This window comes from Mesoplodon mirus (assembly GCF_964341445.2).
Source record: "Mesoplodon mirus genome assembly, chromosome: 2".
Classification (NCBI taxonomy): Eukaryota; Metazoa; Chordata; class Mammalia; order Artiodactyla; family Ziphiidae; genus Mesoplodon; species Mesoplodon mirus.
Genome location: NC_138977.1, coordinates 5,712,411 through 5,729,120, shown reverse-complemented (window position 1 = coordinate 5,729,120; position 16,710 = coordinate 5,712,411). Strand labels below are relative to the sequence as shown.

The 16,710-nt window shown below is 35.6% G+C and overlaps 1 protein-coding gene across 1 annotated transcript in view; it reads right to left on the bottom strand.

Annotated features, from left to right (window-relative positions):
• Nucleotides 1-16,710, bottom strand: part of IQCM (IQ motif containing M) — a gene marked incomplete at both ends in the record, with an annotated part of 428,042 nt that overhangs the window by 221,331 nt on the left and 190,001 nt on the right. The window contains one exon of the mRNA XM_082611212.1: nt 696-894. Coding sequence (XP_082467338.1) covers nt 696-894 — 199 coding nt within the window. The remainder of the gene's footprint in view (nt 1-695; nt 895-16,710) is intronic.

Here is a 16,710-nt window from a genome sequence, read left to right as displayed (position 1 = left end):
ATAGATACAAACAGGTTTTTGCCAGAGGAGAGGGGGTCGGAGGGAGGAGAGAAACAGGTAAAAGAGATTAAGAAGTATAAATTTCCAATTGTAAAATATATGAGTCACAGGTATGAAATGTACAGTATGGGGAATTTACTCAGTAATTACATAATATCTTTGTATGGTGACAAATGATAACTACACTTGTTGTGATGATCATTTTGAAATATATAAAAGTATCAACTCCTATGTTGTGAAATAGGAACTAACATAGTGTTGTAGGTCAATTACACCTCAAAAACAACAAACTAACTCATAGAAAAAGAGACCAGATTTGTGGTTACCAGAGGAGAGGGGGAGGCGAAGGGGAAATTGGAGGAAAGCAGTCAACAGGTACAAACTTCCAGTTATAGGATAAATGAGTACTAGGGATGTCATGTACAGTAGGACAAATATAATGAACTCAGCTAAGAGTAAATCCTGAAGAGTTCTCATCACAGGGAAATTTGTTTTCTATTTCTTAATTTTGTATCTATATGAGATGATGTGTGGTCATTAAACTTACTGTGGTAATCATTTTGTGATGTATGTAAGTCAAATCATTAGGCTGTATACTTTAAACTTGTACAGTGCTGTATATAAGTTATATCTCAATAAAACTGGAAGAATAAAAGACTTTTAAAACACATTATAATATTCAATATATGCTTTACCTTGATCATTATTCTTTGGAATCTTTTGCGTTCAAGCCAACCTCTGACAAGTGCCTGCATGACGATGACCATTCTAATTATGTTTTTGGTAATTGCGAATTTTTTCCTTCCCCGGAACACTTGGAAGACTTCCATGTGTGGTCCAGTTCTTTTAACTTTATTGTCAAGTTTATCACTTTTACTTAGAATAGATTTGGGGCTAAAAATAAAATATAAAACTTTCTTATTAGCGTTAATAAGAAAAATAAACTCCTAAAAAGTCTTAAATTCACTTTCATAATGAATATATTGAAATAGGAAATATATTGTAATTAGTGCATAAAATTCATAGGTATATCAACTGAACATTCCAATAGGGTTCTCCAAAGAAGGTTGAATATGCCACAATTAATATAATGTGTATAAATTAACCTTCTGAAGAAAGGAAACCCAAAAGAAAGTGAATCTGTCAAAGCTTATCCACAACTATTCAAAAGAGAGATATAGTATCTAAGGAACAAAATATTTTCCTATGACAAGGCACATTAGTAAAAATAACTTTCCTGTCCCAGAAGCTGTTTTAAACTAAAGATTCCTTCAAAATTATTTGGCACTGATACTCTACTTACCAAACATCATCTGAAAAGTAATTTTATTTTCCAGATGCACTCAACTGAGAGGCAGCATAGTGTATTGTTAGAGCCATGGACTGCAGAATCGCAGAAGTGAGGGATCATACTGGAAAACATGACAAGCCCTGCAGCGCTGATATGGATGGTCCATCCTTGCAGTGATGATGACCTTGTGAGAAAACTACAGACTTTCTACTATGAAAAGACTGTCCGTAACCTTGGCAATCTTGTGTTTGCTTTTTTCCTTTATATATCTGTTGCATTTTTTATAGGTAGTCAGTTTTTTCAAAGTCTTCCAAAGTTCAAAGTGTAGTTTCCTTGCAATTTTTAGCATACAAACATCTTTTTTTCTATTTTTTTTTGTTGTTGTTGGATTTTTTTTTTTTTTAACAAAAGACCCCAAATAGCCAAAGCAATCTTGAGAAAGAAAAACGAAGCTGGAGGAATCAGGTTCCTGGACTTCAGACTATACTACAAAGCTACAGTAATCAAGACATTATGGTACTGGCACAAAAAGTAGCCACTACTGATCAGTGACATTTGCTCAAGCACAGAAAATTGTTCTCCATATTTACTTTTGACCTATAGTTAAAGATACAGAACCGAGGCTGTTATTTCTTTGTGTTTGTGTATATAAATGAAAAATGTCCTTTTTGTCTTTGCAAAAGAAAGGAAGTTAGCCTTGTATGATGTTCTTGTAACTGTAGCTCTTTTGTACATTTGGTTGGTTCTTTCTCTTATTCCCTCTCTTGAGAAAACTTCTGTAGATTAACGAGTCAAAAATATAACGTGCTGTAGAGAAATATTCAAATAGACAAAGCTACTAGAAAAGGCAAAGAAAATAAGGCAAAGTCTTCTTTTTGTTTGTTTAAATTAAGATTGATTTTGAATAGCTTAGAAAAGAGGGCGCTCTGCCTTCTAAGAGTATTTTTGCTCCTTTAATATAACAATTTTTATGAACAGTCCTCCATGTATGAGATAAACTGGGAATACAGATGAAATAGAAATGGTCACTTCTGGCTTGGCCAGAGTTTCAAGACCTACTGTGAAATCTAAAGGATCCTGAGTTGATGACTTCTTCTCCTTTTTCTCGAAGAAATAAGTCTTCTAGAAATACCTAGATGAGCCAACTTTATAGTCAAAGTTTCATGTTCTAACAATAAGGTGTAAAAAAATCTTAAAGGGATATGTGTGACTGACTGTAAGGTGACGTGTAATGCATATTGTTAAAGTACCAGCAGTGGTCATCACATCTCTGCTGGTCTCCTAAGTTGCCTTGAAGGGCACAGAGTTCTTAGTCATGTACTGAAAAGTATATGTAGTGTGGGAGGGGGTCGGGGGAAGGGAGAAGGAGAATTGAAATTAGTTATTTTTGGTTAAAAGCTATAGTTAATATGAGTGATTAGAACTACATTAATTAAAAGGATTATAAGGAAACACAAACATGTTTACAAAATGATGGATAGGTTTTGTCTGTTTTTTTATCAATTGAAGAAGAAAAGAATTTTATCTTAGGCCCTAGCCATATGGACTTTCATCAACAGCACATCTCTAAACAATTAGAATGTTAAAAATAAAAGAAAGGGAAATTTAAAGTTGAAGAATAATTTATTGAAGGCTTGATGGAAAGCGAATTATATTTACAAATAATGGGTTTAAAAGAAGCTATGAAATATACAAAATTTTTGAAAAAGTTAGGTCACTTTTGATAAGCAAGCTTAATATTAAAATAGAGAAATGTCTGTGAATGAATCCTCAACTATGAAATGTTGTATAGGTGTTATACAGAAAGAAAGTAAAAGTAGAATTTGATTTCCTTTCTGTTACACTGAGAAACTGATTTTTGAATAATAGTCTGCTCCTAATAAGACAGAGGAAAAATCGTTCACTACCTTCATTATAGTTTTCCTAGGAAACAGAAGTTCCTGTATCACAAAAATATTTCTCCTATCAGGCTTATAAATCTTTTTTTCTTCTTCCTTGTGACCTACTTCTTACAAAATCTGGTATTCCTAATATTTAATGTTACCTGTAGCTATGCTACTTTTTTTTTACTCTAAAGGCACCTATAACTTTTACTGATACTGCGCCTCCTGTGAAAATTCTTTCCAATTCAAATTCAAGCCCCAAATTTAAAAACAAACTGTTGTGATGTCTTTTTAACCTATCTTTTGGGTGTCCCAGATGGCTGCAAGACCATACCAAAGATTTCTTTCCTTCACTGTGTAAGGGGAGGAATGCTAGAAATGGCAAGGTATGTGTGGCATAGTTGTTAAATAAATGAGTCAAAAATGGCCCTTGTATATTGGCCCCGATGTTGTTTACTTCTTACGTTAGGCAAGGATTAGCTCAAAAGCCTGCTGGCTCCAAACTCAAAATTCTTAAACATCCAATTGTTTTAAATATGGCCCAAACAAGCATATTTTTTAGCCATTTAGAGCCTGCCTGTTTTGCATGTCCCATGAAACTATAACCAACATCTACTAGCCATAGATAAGACAAAGCTTGAGGCCATAAAAGACCACAAGCCACTGCTGCCCACTGGAGCTCTCTGACCCAGAGACATCCCCATCTTGCTGTGAGTGATATCACATAGACATGTAAGCCCCCCTCTGACTCTCCCATTCCCCCAGGAGTTCCGTTACCCTTGTCCCCTTCTGGGTGATGGCTCTATGTCATGGTCTCTAGAAAGTCTTCTGCTGTGAGGGACTTCCCCTCTCACACAAAGCTGTCCATATGATGCCCAGATAAAGCTTGTTATGTGCCATTGCCACTTCATGGCCATGCCGTTTCCTTGATTATCCCCATGATCTCTGAACTCAGTACAATGATCCATAGTTTTACTTAATTCAGCACTACTATTGAATATATTGAAATAGTCAATACATTGAAAGCTGTCCTATTTATCCAAGTCCAAACCATGAAAAGAAATCAAAGAAAAGTCTCCTCCTTAAGTTAAATATATAACAACTAAAATATTATTAATATAAATGTATTAGGAGCTCACTGTGGTAAACTGATTGCACTGATGGCCAATTAATGCTTCCTTATGTCCCTATCTTTGCAATGTGATTTTATAGCCCCATCCATCAAGAGGTCGAATCAAGTTACCTACCTATGAATCTAGGCTATGATCAAGGTATCAGATCAGATAGTTTTCAGTGAGAGAAGGAATCATCAAACAAGATTGCATGTGAGAAAAGATACAATAAGTTAATTAGTAAGTTAATCATATCTAAACATTAGACACTGAGCTTGGCAAACATTTGAACAGGGAATTTCCTTTCAACTGCTAATGCTTATACGATAATATATATTAAACACTACATCAGTTTTAGAGTTTGTTTCAGACATTGCTACTAACTAGTTTTGGCTGATATTGAAGTATTTTGTATGTTCCATTTATCAAAGCACTCTTTGCCCATCTGTTCATAGGTTGAAAGTGATTAAAGGACACTTATTTTGGCTGTTGTAAAAGCCAAATACTTTTTAAGCTGCAAATATGTGACAAAATCAATTCAGGTTGCCAAGTTCGGAAACACATTAAAAGAGATTTGTGATGCCTCCCTACCCCCAATTCCTCTTCCAACCTGCATTATCGAGAAGTAAATATCACTGCTTTCCTGATTAGACTATCATGCCTGCTTTGTCCAAATGCTTTGTAATTTAGTTATAATTTACACAATTTACTCTGATCTGGATCCTCTGCTACCAAGCTATGTCAAGGGCTTTCGTTTCCTGTACTTGCAGCCTTGAAGTAGAAACACGTGATGCCCTCATGCTTTGAATGCTGGATCTGAAAGCAACTTGGCTAACAAGTGAAACAAGTTTGTGGCCTACTTTAATGTCCTATATGAGGTCTGTTCACTTTAAAAACAATGCATTAAATTCAGCATGGGTGAAAGAGATTTTTAAGAACAGGGATGTTACATATTTCCATGAAAAATCTTGTCTCAATATTATTTAGTACTCCATTTTCAAATCTTCCCAAGGGTTTAGTGCTTCATGCTAGCAAGACCTATTCACTTAAAAAAAATCAAAACAGGATTCCTGGAACTTTTAAAAATAGGTGCAATCCTCCTGAAGTGGAAGACAGACACCAGTTTAGTTAAGGCAAAAATTTTAAATAGTTTAAATATGTGAATGAGATGTGTTTTCTTCTGTGCTTTCCACACATTTTTTGTGTGTTCTGATCATTCCTCAAAATGCTAGCCTGCCCTGAGCCAAAAATCCCAAGACCCCTCCTATTTTGGGTAGCTCCCGGTTCCATGGCAATCTCTTTCACTAGATCATATTAAAGGGTGAGGTTGATATTCTATTTAAAGCCTCTGAGGGTACTTGGCTTCAACAGTTTACAACCTCAAGTGCTCTAACTAGTACCTATCCAGAAATGCAAATGATACAATGGGCTGGGAGGATTTCTTCTCCCTGCCCCCATACCTGATTTTCCTAGGAAGACATTCTCCCAGCCCATCATGTCATATATCTGGAAAGACGGGTTTTACTTTTGCTGCTGCTACTTGGTTTCAAGTTTCTAACAGTTCTTCATCAAAACAAGATAGAGCTTTTTATTTTTTTATTTTTTTATTTATTTTTTTTTTTTTATTATTTTTTTTTTTCTGTACGCGGGCCTCTCACTGCTGTGGCCTCCCCCGCTGCGGAGCACAGGCTCCGGACACACAGGCTCCGCGGCCATGGCTCGCGGGCCCAGCCGCTCCGCGGCATGTGGGATCCTCCGGGATCGGGGCACGAACCCGCGTCCCCTGCATCGGCAGGCGGACTCCCAACCACCGCGCCACCAGGGAAGCCCAAGATAGAGCTTTTTAAATTCCAAATTCAGTTTTAAAAAATGCAATTATTCTTTCCTGCACATATCAGCTTTTTGGAGGAACACTATTTGTTATGAATTAAACTGAAATTATCATTTCAGACAATACAAAAACAAAAGCAGAGAGGAAACGCTGGTTTTGTTCAAATTTAATTGATTCTGACATTATGGGCAAGGTAAGCATGATGCACTTCCAGGGAATTCTCTCTAAAACAAACATTTAAACCACCTTTTTATTGTACCTACATGTTTTTATCTGAAGGGCACTGAAAAAAATTACCACTGAAGATGTCTGTAATGACTAGGGTGTTTACGCCAAAGGTGTAATGGGAGCTGATTTTTCTGTGGCACAGCGACCAGAGGTGTCAATTTTTCACGAGCTTATCTATGCAATAGGGAACATAATGAGTTGTAGAGTCTTTCTCCCAAAACATTCATTTATTCCTCTTGGGGTAGCCCTTTGCTCTCAACCCAAACTTTGATCAGTTATGGAGAAGAGCTGGCTCCACCCCCTGCCATCTGTCTCTCTCATCTCTGCTCCAAAAGAGCAGACAATGAAGATGGGTGCCTGTCCACAGATTCCTTTTCCCTAGAACCGGGCTTTAGGTAATGAAATAAATCCCCATAACAGTTCAGGTGATTCTAAAAAAATTTCTGATATTATAGTCAATATTTTATTCCCACCCACATAACTGTTTTAGGTACTGTCATTTCCAGGAATTGAGGAGACCCTCAAGCAAGCACACTCAGAGTGGTGGTCAGAAAGCAGGTCAAATTCTACTAGAAAAACAGGAAATGTGGACAGTCTTTGGAACAACCTGGAGAGGGATGGGACTTTGTAACCCCCTCTCCCCATGCTTCTGCCTCCCTACTCTCCCTCTGTATGACTGCTTCCATGAAAAAGTAATGGAAAATCTGACTTTCTCTGCTTGAGACATCCATTCATTCTTAGTTTACTTTTCTGGGTAGGATTACTGTGATTTAGAGATGAGAACTTATGTGTTCTCCCTCTCACTATTCTGCTTGCTGTTTCTCAGATGTTTTCCTTCTGATTCCACACAGGAATTGTTACCAATAATGTCTGCTTCTTTCCCTACCCGGTTATTGTTCGCATCAATAAGGCGAAATTACTTTTTATAGCAGCAGAAAGAAAAATTATTCATTGACCAAGGAATGGAGGAGGAGGTCTTGCTCTAAAAGCCCCTTCTCCCTGAGTGTAGGCAAGGGTGAGATTTTCATAGGAAAAGGGGCTAAAGGGGCGGTATGGGGCAGAGGTCTTGTCATTTAGGTTCATGGAAATGGGTGGTGATTTCCTGGACCAGGGTCTGCACCTCTTTTCTGCCCTTTTATGGTCCTTTGGAGTTTGGGTCAGAAGCAGAGGGAACAAACATGGTGTCCTTGGGCAGGAATTTTAGCATTAAAATGAGATGATAAATAGATGTAGAGAGACCTTTGTCCCAATTTCAAGTTCAGCCAGCTTATATCACTTCCTTGTAGTTAAGCCCTCTTGGTCCTGTCAATGTAAACACAGCTAGAAGATACAGTCAGTTTGGTTTTCTGCAAGTTTGCCCAGAGGGAGGTTTTTATTAGAAATGAGTTGGGGGGCGGGGGTGCTTCCTTGCTTCTTTGACGAAAGCAGGTGTCCTTGTGTTTGTTTAATATCAGATCGTATTAGTTATCAATCAGATGGTACGTGAAGAACTAAAGAAAGTAGTAGTGGTGCCAAGAGCCAGAATGTGTGCAAAAAGGATGCCATGCCATCCTGAATTCATTTCCTTTGTTTTAATTTTATTACTGTTTTGTTTTGTTTTCACTATATTACTATACCAGGGAGTGATTTATGATGTTTCTCAATTTCAGGAGGGCAAATTTCAAGATTCTCATAAAATCTTTGTAAACAAGGTAGAGAAATATAGGCTGACTGGGCAGTCTTGGGTGGTAGGGTGGATAGTGTCATTACTAGCTGAGATAGGGAATATAGGAGAGAAGACATGGGGAAGAGAAAACATAATTATTTCAATTTTTAGAGATGGTTATGGGATATCCCAGTGAAGATACCCAGGAAGGAGCAGAAAGTCTGAGATAGGAGTTATAAATTCCTGAAAGGGAAAAATATCATTAGAAGGCAGAGAAAAGATCCAAAGATTTAATCCATGCATTGAACAAATATATATTCATTTACTCATTCATTCATTCATTCATTCATTCAGTGTAAGATACTCTTCTAGCACTGAGGATACACTGATAAATAAAACATAGAAAACTCCCTGTCCTCATTAAGCTTATGTTCTAGTGGGAGAGACAGACAGTAATCACAGTAAACAAGTTAATTATTGAGTATTTTAGAAGGCAATGTATGCTTTGATAGAAAATAAAGCAGAGTAAGGAAGTTGGGGAGTGCTAGCAGGGGTGGAAATTGCAATTTTAAATAATGTGTTATGGCTGGTGTGGGATTATTGAAAAGGTAACATGTGAGCTAACTATCTCAGGCAAAAGTGATAAGGAGCTAAATCCAATGTTGAAATATGATGGCTTTGCTTATAAAGCCCTGCAATTGGTTAATATATATGATTGTACAAATAATTCCTCTCAGACTCATGAGGATGGTTATGTACCTTTCCTCCATCATTGTAGTTACCACATAACTTAATTATCTGGGTCTATCACCCCTCTATACTCTGAATTCCCTAAGAGCGACTACTTTTCCTTGTGTACCTGGCAATATATAATAGATGAAGGGAAGAAAAAAAGGGATAGAGAAAGAAAAGAAAGGAGGGACAGCAAAAGAACAGAATGGGGATACATTAGAATATTTGAGAAAGGCTCAGGGTTTGCTTGTTTGGGGTTTTATTTCTTTTTCAGAATTGAAATCAATGTGAGTATTGCCCTTAAGAAACTGACCCCCAAAGCTGACATATGGCGGGCTTCATGAATTGATCTAGAATATCTACAGTTTGGTTCCACTCTACACTGTATTCATAAAATTACATCTGAAATACTGTGTTCTTTCCTAAGCATCACACTTCAAAAGGGATACTTTTGAGTATGGTGGGCACCTGTTCCTTTCCTCTGTTTTCACCTCCTTTCCCTTGTGGAATTGCACTTCTCCTTCTCCACTCATATGACTAGGATTTGTCTAGGGCTGGCCATGTCATCCAAGCTGGAAGGTCAGCCAGAATATTTCTCTCTGTGTGTGTGTCTAATATGAGGCCTTTCTTTCTGGTAAGAGCAGGAAGTAAGTCAATTACAAACAGCTGGAAGCCAACCACTTTGCTTACCACATGGAGAAAAAGTCTGTAGTAAGAGGTTTTAAGGCCAAACAGGGGCAAGCAGAGATTTAAAATGAATGAAAGGAGAGCACGTCCTGAAGACATTACTTGAACCTGTTGAATCAGTTGAGCCTAAGATGTTAAACAGATAAAAAGAACAGATGTCCGACATACTCTACACTCTTGGAATCTCTACTTATATGAGCAAACAGATTTAATTACCATTTTACTTAAGCTAATTTAAATTAGCACCCTAATAAATATATAAATCTAATAAAGATATGTGTGTGTGTGTGTGTGTGTGTGTGTGTGTGTGTATAGAAAGAGAGAATCTAAAGAGAGAATTGGTAACTAGAGTGGCTTCAAGAAGACAGAATCAGGACCAGTGGGTACCAGCTCAAGGGGGATAGGTGCTGAGTCTCATAGAGAGAGCTGTCAAAGTCAGAGCACTAATTAGAATGAAATGGATTCCACTTGAACAGAGTAATTACTAATCCCTGGAGTTTTCAAGTAGAGGTGACGTAGGTACCATGTTATAGAGGAGATTCACCCTTTGGGTAGAGGGTTTCAGTAGAAAATCTTTAAGGTTCCTTAAACTCTGATATTCTATAATTCCCCAAAGACAAAATACAACTAGAGGTAGTATCACTGGAGAAATATTATCCACTATAAATTTATTTTCAAAAAATGCTTAGGCTGGGTACTGACCCAGAAAAAATAATCTGTTCACAGAAGATACCATAAACAAGCTCATACTACATTAGTAATTAACAAATTTTAGAAGAGGCCAAAGGAAAGTTATTAGGTGGTAAACTGTAAAATTGTTTTGAGATAAAATAAAAGGACTTGACCCATTTCAGAAAAAATGATGATGGACAAATGCAGTAATTTTAGAGATATAAAGGAAACATTAAAGTACCTAGCTAAATCTCCAGACTCTGAAACATGAATTTCATACTTAGATATGCCAGTAAATGTAATATATTCTATTATACGAAAAAAGAGAAAATTTAGAATTCTTAGCACAGTTTTGCCTTTCAGTAACATATTAGTGAGTCATATCCAGTTACTACTACCCTTTTAGTTCTAGCATGCTACAAAATAGGAAGGGAAAATATATAATTATTCCTCATCTACATATTTACATGAACTATCTGGATGCTCAGAATCCTAAAGAATGAAAAAAAAAAGAGGAACTTAAGGGTTCTAAAATGGTACACTTCATAGATGGTATACATAACAATGTTTTTATCATCCAGAATTGAAACAAATTAAATAGTAAAAAGGTGAGGGGCTGATGACCACCTTTTACAACTTCTTACAACTTTAACATTATGAATTAACGATAGAATATTTTTCCTCTATGAGTTAAAGACCCATCAATTTTTCTATTCTGTACTTGGAAATCAGTCATTTAAAAAAACAATTATGTACTTTAGAAATTCAACGAAAGGAAAATTTATTACTAAAGTCAGATGAATCTGCAAAGAATTAACAGCTCACTTCTGAAAGACATCAAAAGAGAATAAGTGTTTTATTCATGAAATACAATAGTTTCTCTGAACAAAGAAGGAGATACTATTTGCAATATAGTTAGAGGTGCCAAACAAATTCAAGTGGACCTCAAGGAAGATATATGAATAAATCTTTCTCACAGAAAATAAAAGTACAATGTCATGGTAATAGTACAATAGATTACAATCCTGGTTCACAATTTTCACTTAGATATTGAGAATGAACTCTGTGTGCTAATGTATTATTTCCTTTTAGTTAATAATGTAAACTGCTTTTGATATTTTTATATTAATGATACCATACAAAATAAGAGAAAATGCGTTAAGCATGAAGAAGTTAATGAAAAGATTTTAAAAAGATGATGCTAGGAAAAGACAAGATCCCACCTCATTGCAAAATATCATTTACTTTTTACCTTTATAAGGGTAAAAACATAAACATATATATTATAATTTGTGTACATATTACTTTTTTTTAAATTACAAATTAAGAATTACATCTATTGGGCTTTAATTCTTTCTGGTTTAGAAATCTTACATAAAGTATTTTACTTTGAAAAACAATAAAACTCGTAAAAACGTTCCTTTGGCAATTCTATTTGAACTGAAATTGCTTGGCTTGTTTTGAAAAGCTCATCATAACCTTTCTTTTCCCTTAAAAAAGGTTTTAGGCTTTCTCAACCATACTTTAACCTTAAGGATTTCTAACAATCTTCTGACATTTATGGAGCTTTAAAATTTCAAAATTTACCATTCAAATTGAAATATTGAGGAAATAGAAACTTGCATTCTGAAATCAAATAATTTGCATTATATTGCTCATTTATGAACATTATATTCTCTAAATGTTGGGCAAGGGTGTGTATGAAACGAGTATTTTTAGCAGAATTGAAAATCAAGACAATAAGATCATATCCCTCATAAAATAACACAAATATATATTTAAGAACCCCAAAATAAAATCAGGTAGCCACTGTGTGGAATCTGGAACCTGGTAAATTTATCCTAAATGTATTGGATTTGAGCATTATAGTTCTTTGTTTAATAATGCTGCTAATGAAAAGTTTTATATACATCTGTATACATATTTGTATAGCAAGTGGACCTAAGCACTACTGTTATATCTTTTTCTCTCCTTCTAAATTTTGAGATCTTTACAGTTGAAAACATAAGAAGATGGACAAAAAAAAATAGAAATGTGAAAATATGCATTTTAGGTTCAGGGTCACTGAAGATTAGGACAAAAATAATTATAACTCTGCCTTATCTACCACTCTTTATCCATACAAGGTAACAGGTTCCCTTCCCTCTCAAGAACAGGAGTGGGTGCCCAAATTTGCAGTAATTCCAAATCAAGTGCAGCAACAGCATTTTTAGTTTGCTTAACTTCCCATCCCAACCTTTTAACAGCCAAGTGACTGCCTCCTTAAAAAACACTGCTGAGTGGGTGCATAAGCCAGTTCGATTTGCCAGCTGTAGAGAGTTCTCTCAAAGCTTGTGGTTATGGGTAAATGAATTCCATCATTGTTTTTTTCTGTAACTAAGAAGAGGGGGAAAAAACCAAACTCTCTTATATTTATTGTAGCCTGGCAATGGTGATATATGTGTGACATATTTTCACCCTTGAAATGCAAAAGTACTTTAGAAATTGGCCAGTACCTTACTGAAATTGACAGATGACTGATGGAAGGTTATAATATACTCTGTCTCATGCATATTCTACGGAAACCTCTAGCTGAAAATATATGGTAGATTTCTCTCTAACAAGAAAAATTCTTTAAGACAAGCTTAAAGGGTCCCAACATTTGGATTCTAAAGTTTCACAGAATTTCTATGACATAAATGGTATAGGATTTCAAATGAAGAAGAAAATCTTAATAGTGTTTCACTTAAATATTTTCAGTGAAATGTGTCTGCATGTGAAATATTTAGTTTTATGTCATTCACTACTTCACTCTGTTTTCACATTGTTTCACTTTCTTTTATCTCTCTCTTTCACCAGAATTCTATCTAGTAATATGTTTTAATCACTAGAGCCACTCTTGTACTTGCTAATTCATTAGTTTCAGTCTACTTCTCTTAAGTAATCATCAGAAAGGCTGTTAAAACTTAAGATACAGATGGCACAAAAGCAGCATGACTGAGTAAGAACACTATGAATTGAGTGTTGGACTCTAGTAACAATTTTGGGGTTTTTTTTCTTTTTACTTTTGTGACCTTGAAGAAGACACTTAATCTTTGTAAACTTTTACTTTCTCACCTGGAAATTAAAAGAATTGAATCAAGTGATCTCTAAACTCCCCTTCAGCCATCATCCTCTAAAATGTTTATGACAGCCCTGCAAAAGTTAGCTAGATGTCCCTGCAAAACTGCCACAGCTCTTTATACTGCAACAGATGGCAGACGGTACAGGAAAATGCTTAGCATTCAGAGTAGCTAGTTGGCTCCAGGAAAATAAATACAATAAACACTCACCTTTCAGACTGTACAACTTTATTATTGAAAGGGCTGGACTAAATTTTACTTTAGTAATACCTATGAGAAAAAAAAAGACTTCCCACTCAAACTAACCAGGTAAAGGATATTTACAGGAAAAAGACTTACATAAGAAGATAAGCTAACACCATCAAATAGCTTAAAAATATATAGTATTCTTTCCCTTAAAGCAAGTCTTTTTGTGAAAAGGTTTTTGATGACAAATTCAATTTCTTTAATAGATATGGGTTATTCAGATTTTCTATTTGTTCTGTGTCAGTTTTGGTATGTTGTCTTTTTTCAAGAATTTGTCCATTTCATCTCAGTTATTGAATGTGGTAGGCCTGAACTTATTCATATAATCTTTTCTCCTTTTAATGTCTATAGAATATATAGTGATTCCACTTCTTTCATTTTTAATATTGGTAATTTGTGTTTTATCTCTTTTTCTTAGTTTTGTTAGGAGCTTACAAATTCTACTAATCTTTTCAAAGAACCAACTTTTGGCTTTCTTAATTTGCTTTATTGTTTCTGTTTTTTTATTTCATTGCTCTCTGTTCTTATCCCTATAATGAATGTTACACGTGCATTTAAAAAAAAAAAACGTATCTTCTACATTTGTTGGTTGTAGTCTACAAACGTTAATTAGTTCAAATCAGTTGACGGTTTGTTCAAACCTGCTATGTTGTCATTTACTCTTTTTACTAATTTTCCTATCAATTACTAAAAGACATGTAAAAAAATTCCAGTCATAATTATGCAGTTGTCCATTTTATTCTTTAATCCTGTCAATTTCTGCTTTGTGTTAAAGCTCTATTATTAAGTCATACACACTTAGGATTATTATCTAATTCTGATTAATTCATTCTTTTACAATTATGAAGTGTCCTCTTTATGTCTGGAAATCGTCCTTGAAGTCTACTTTGATGTATAGCCACCCTAGCACTCTTCTGCTAGCTTTTTTTCATTGTGTATCTTTTCTCTAACCTTTTACTTCCAATTAATGTCTTTTTATGTTCATCTCTTATAAACAGCATAGAGTTGGTTCTTGCTTTTTTTTTTTTTTTTTTTTTTCTTTTTGCGGTATGCGGGCCTCTCACTGTTGTGGCCTCTCCCGTTGCGGAGCACAGGCTCCGGATGCGCAGGCCCAGCGGCCATGGCTCACGGGCCCAGCCGCTCCGCGGCATATGGGATCCTCCCAGACCGGGGCACGAACCCGTATCCCCTGCATCGGCAGGCGGACTCTCAACCACTGCGCCACCAGGGAGGCCCGGTTCTTGCTTTTTTATCCATCCTGACAATCTCTTACTTTTAACAGCATGTTTATTCTGTATATGAAATATAAATGTTGGTACAGTTGGGTTTAAGTCTACCATTTACTATTTTTTTTTATTCACGCATTATATGTTCTCCCTTTCCTGTCTTCTTTTGGGATAACCAAATAGTTTTTGATATTCCATTTTAGTTTTCGTATTATCTTTTAGGTTTATCTTTTTGTATTAGTGGTTGCTATGGGAATTATAATTTGCTTTCCTACCACACTCTACTTAGAGTTAATACCACTACACATAAAATGAAAGAAACTTGCAAAAGTATAAGTCCATTATTTTGCTAGCATTGTCATATATATTTTTGCATCTACCTACTTATAAGTACCATCATAATGTTATGATTTTGCCTAAAATGTTCAATTTAAAAATAATTGGAAAAAATATTCTTTTTCATATATTTTCATCATATATTTTCTATGTTCAATGTTCTTTATTTCTTCCTGTAGATTCAAATATATAACAGGTGTCATTTCTCTCAGCATGAAGAGCTTCCTTTAACATTTGTGAAAAACAGATCAGTTGGCAGTATATTCTCATTTCTTTAATTTAGCTGAAAATTTCTTTTTTCAACCTCAATGCTGTGAGATAGTTTGACTAGATACAGAATTATCAGCTGATAATCTCTTTCTTTTAGCACTTTAAATATATAATTTCATTGCCTTCTGGTCTGCATCATTTCCAGTGAGAAGACGTCCATCATTCTCAGAATTGTAACCCTTTGTACAATGTGTATTTTTACCTGCTGGTTATTTCAAAGGTTTTTCTTTGCCTTTAATTCTCAACTCTTTACCTATGATATGCCTACGTGTTTTTTCTTGTGTTTATCTTGCTTAGATGTGATATCTTCTTGGACGCGTAAAGATGTTTTTCATTAAATTTGGAAATTTCCAGCTATTCTTTCTTTTTTATATAAATGTATTTATTTTATTAATTTATTTTTGGCTTGTTGGGTCTTCGTTGCTGCACGTGGGCTTTCTCTAGTTATGACGAGCGGGGGCTACTCTTCATTGCAGTCCGTGGGCTTCTCATTGCGGTGGCTTCTCTTGTTGCAGAGCACAGGCTCTAGGCGCATGGGCTTTAGTAGTTGTGGACTGTGGGCTCAGTAGTTGTGGCTTGTGGGTTCTAGAGCACAGGCTCAGTAGTTGTGGCGCACAGGCTTAGTTGCTCCATGGCATGTGGGATCTTCCCAGACCAGGGCTCGAACCCATGCCACCTGAACTGGCAGGCGGATTCTTAACCACTGCGCCACCAGGGAAGCCCCCAGCTACTATTTCTTCAACTAATTTTTCTGCCTTATTCTAGTTCTCTTCTTCTGAGACTCCAATTCACATATGAAAGACCACTTGATGTTAATTTATAGGCCCATCAGGCTTTGTTCATTTTGTTCTCAATCAATTGTTTTGTTTAGATTAGTCTATAGATCTACAAGTTTACTAATCTTCTCTACTGCCTTCTCCAATATGGTGTTCAACCATTCAATGAAATTTTCACATCAGATACGTTATTTCTCAGTTCAAGAACTTTCATTTGATTATTGTCCTTACATTTTCCATTTATGCACTGGGATTCTCTATTATTAGGAACATCTTTTTCTTTAAGTTCTTGAACATTTATAGTAACTACTTTCAAGCTCTTGTCTGCTAATTCTAACATTTGGGATATCTTTTTCTTTGATGTAACCCAGATTTTCCTGTTTCTTAACATGTCTAACATCTTATTTGTTGTGTACTAGACATTGTACATTGTAGGGATTGTGGATTATGTTACTGTCCTTGAAAGAATGTTGATTGTTTTTTAATTCTAGGTGGTAGCTAAGTTACTGGTTTATCATCTTGAACTTGTTGAGGCTAAGTTTTATGCTTTTGTTAGGGTAAATCTGTTTGTTTCATCCCTTGTACTAAGGTGAATTCCTTAGTCCTGGGGTATAATCTCCACTCCGTAGGTGCTGGCCTTCTAAGATTTCCATGGAGAGATTGAGGTGTTTACT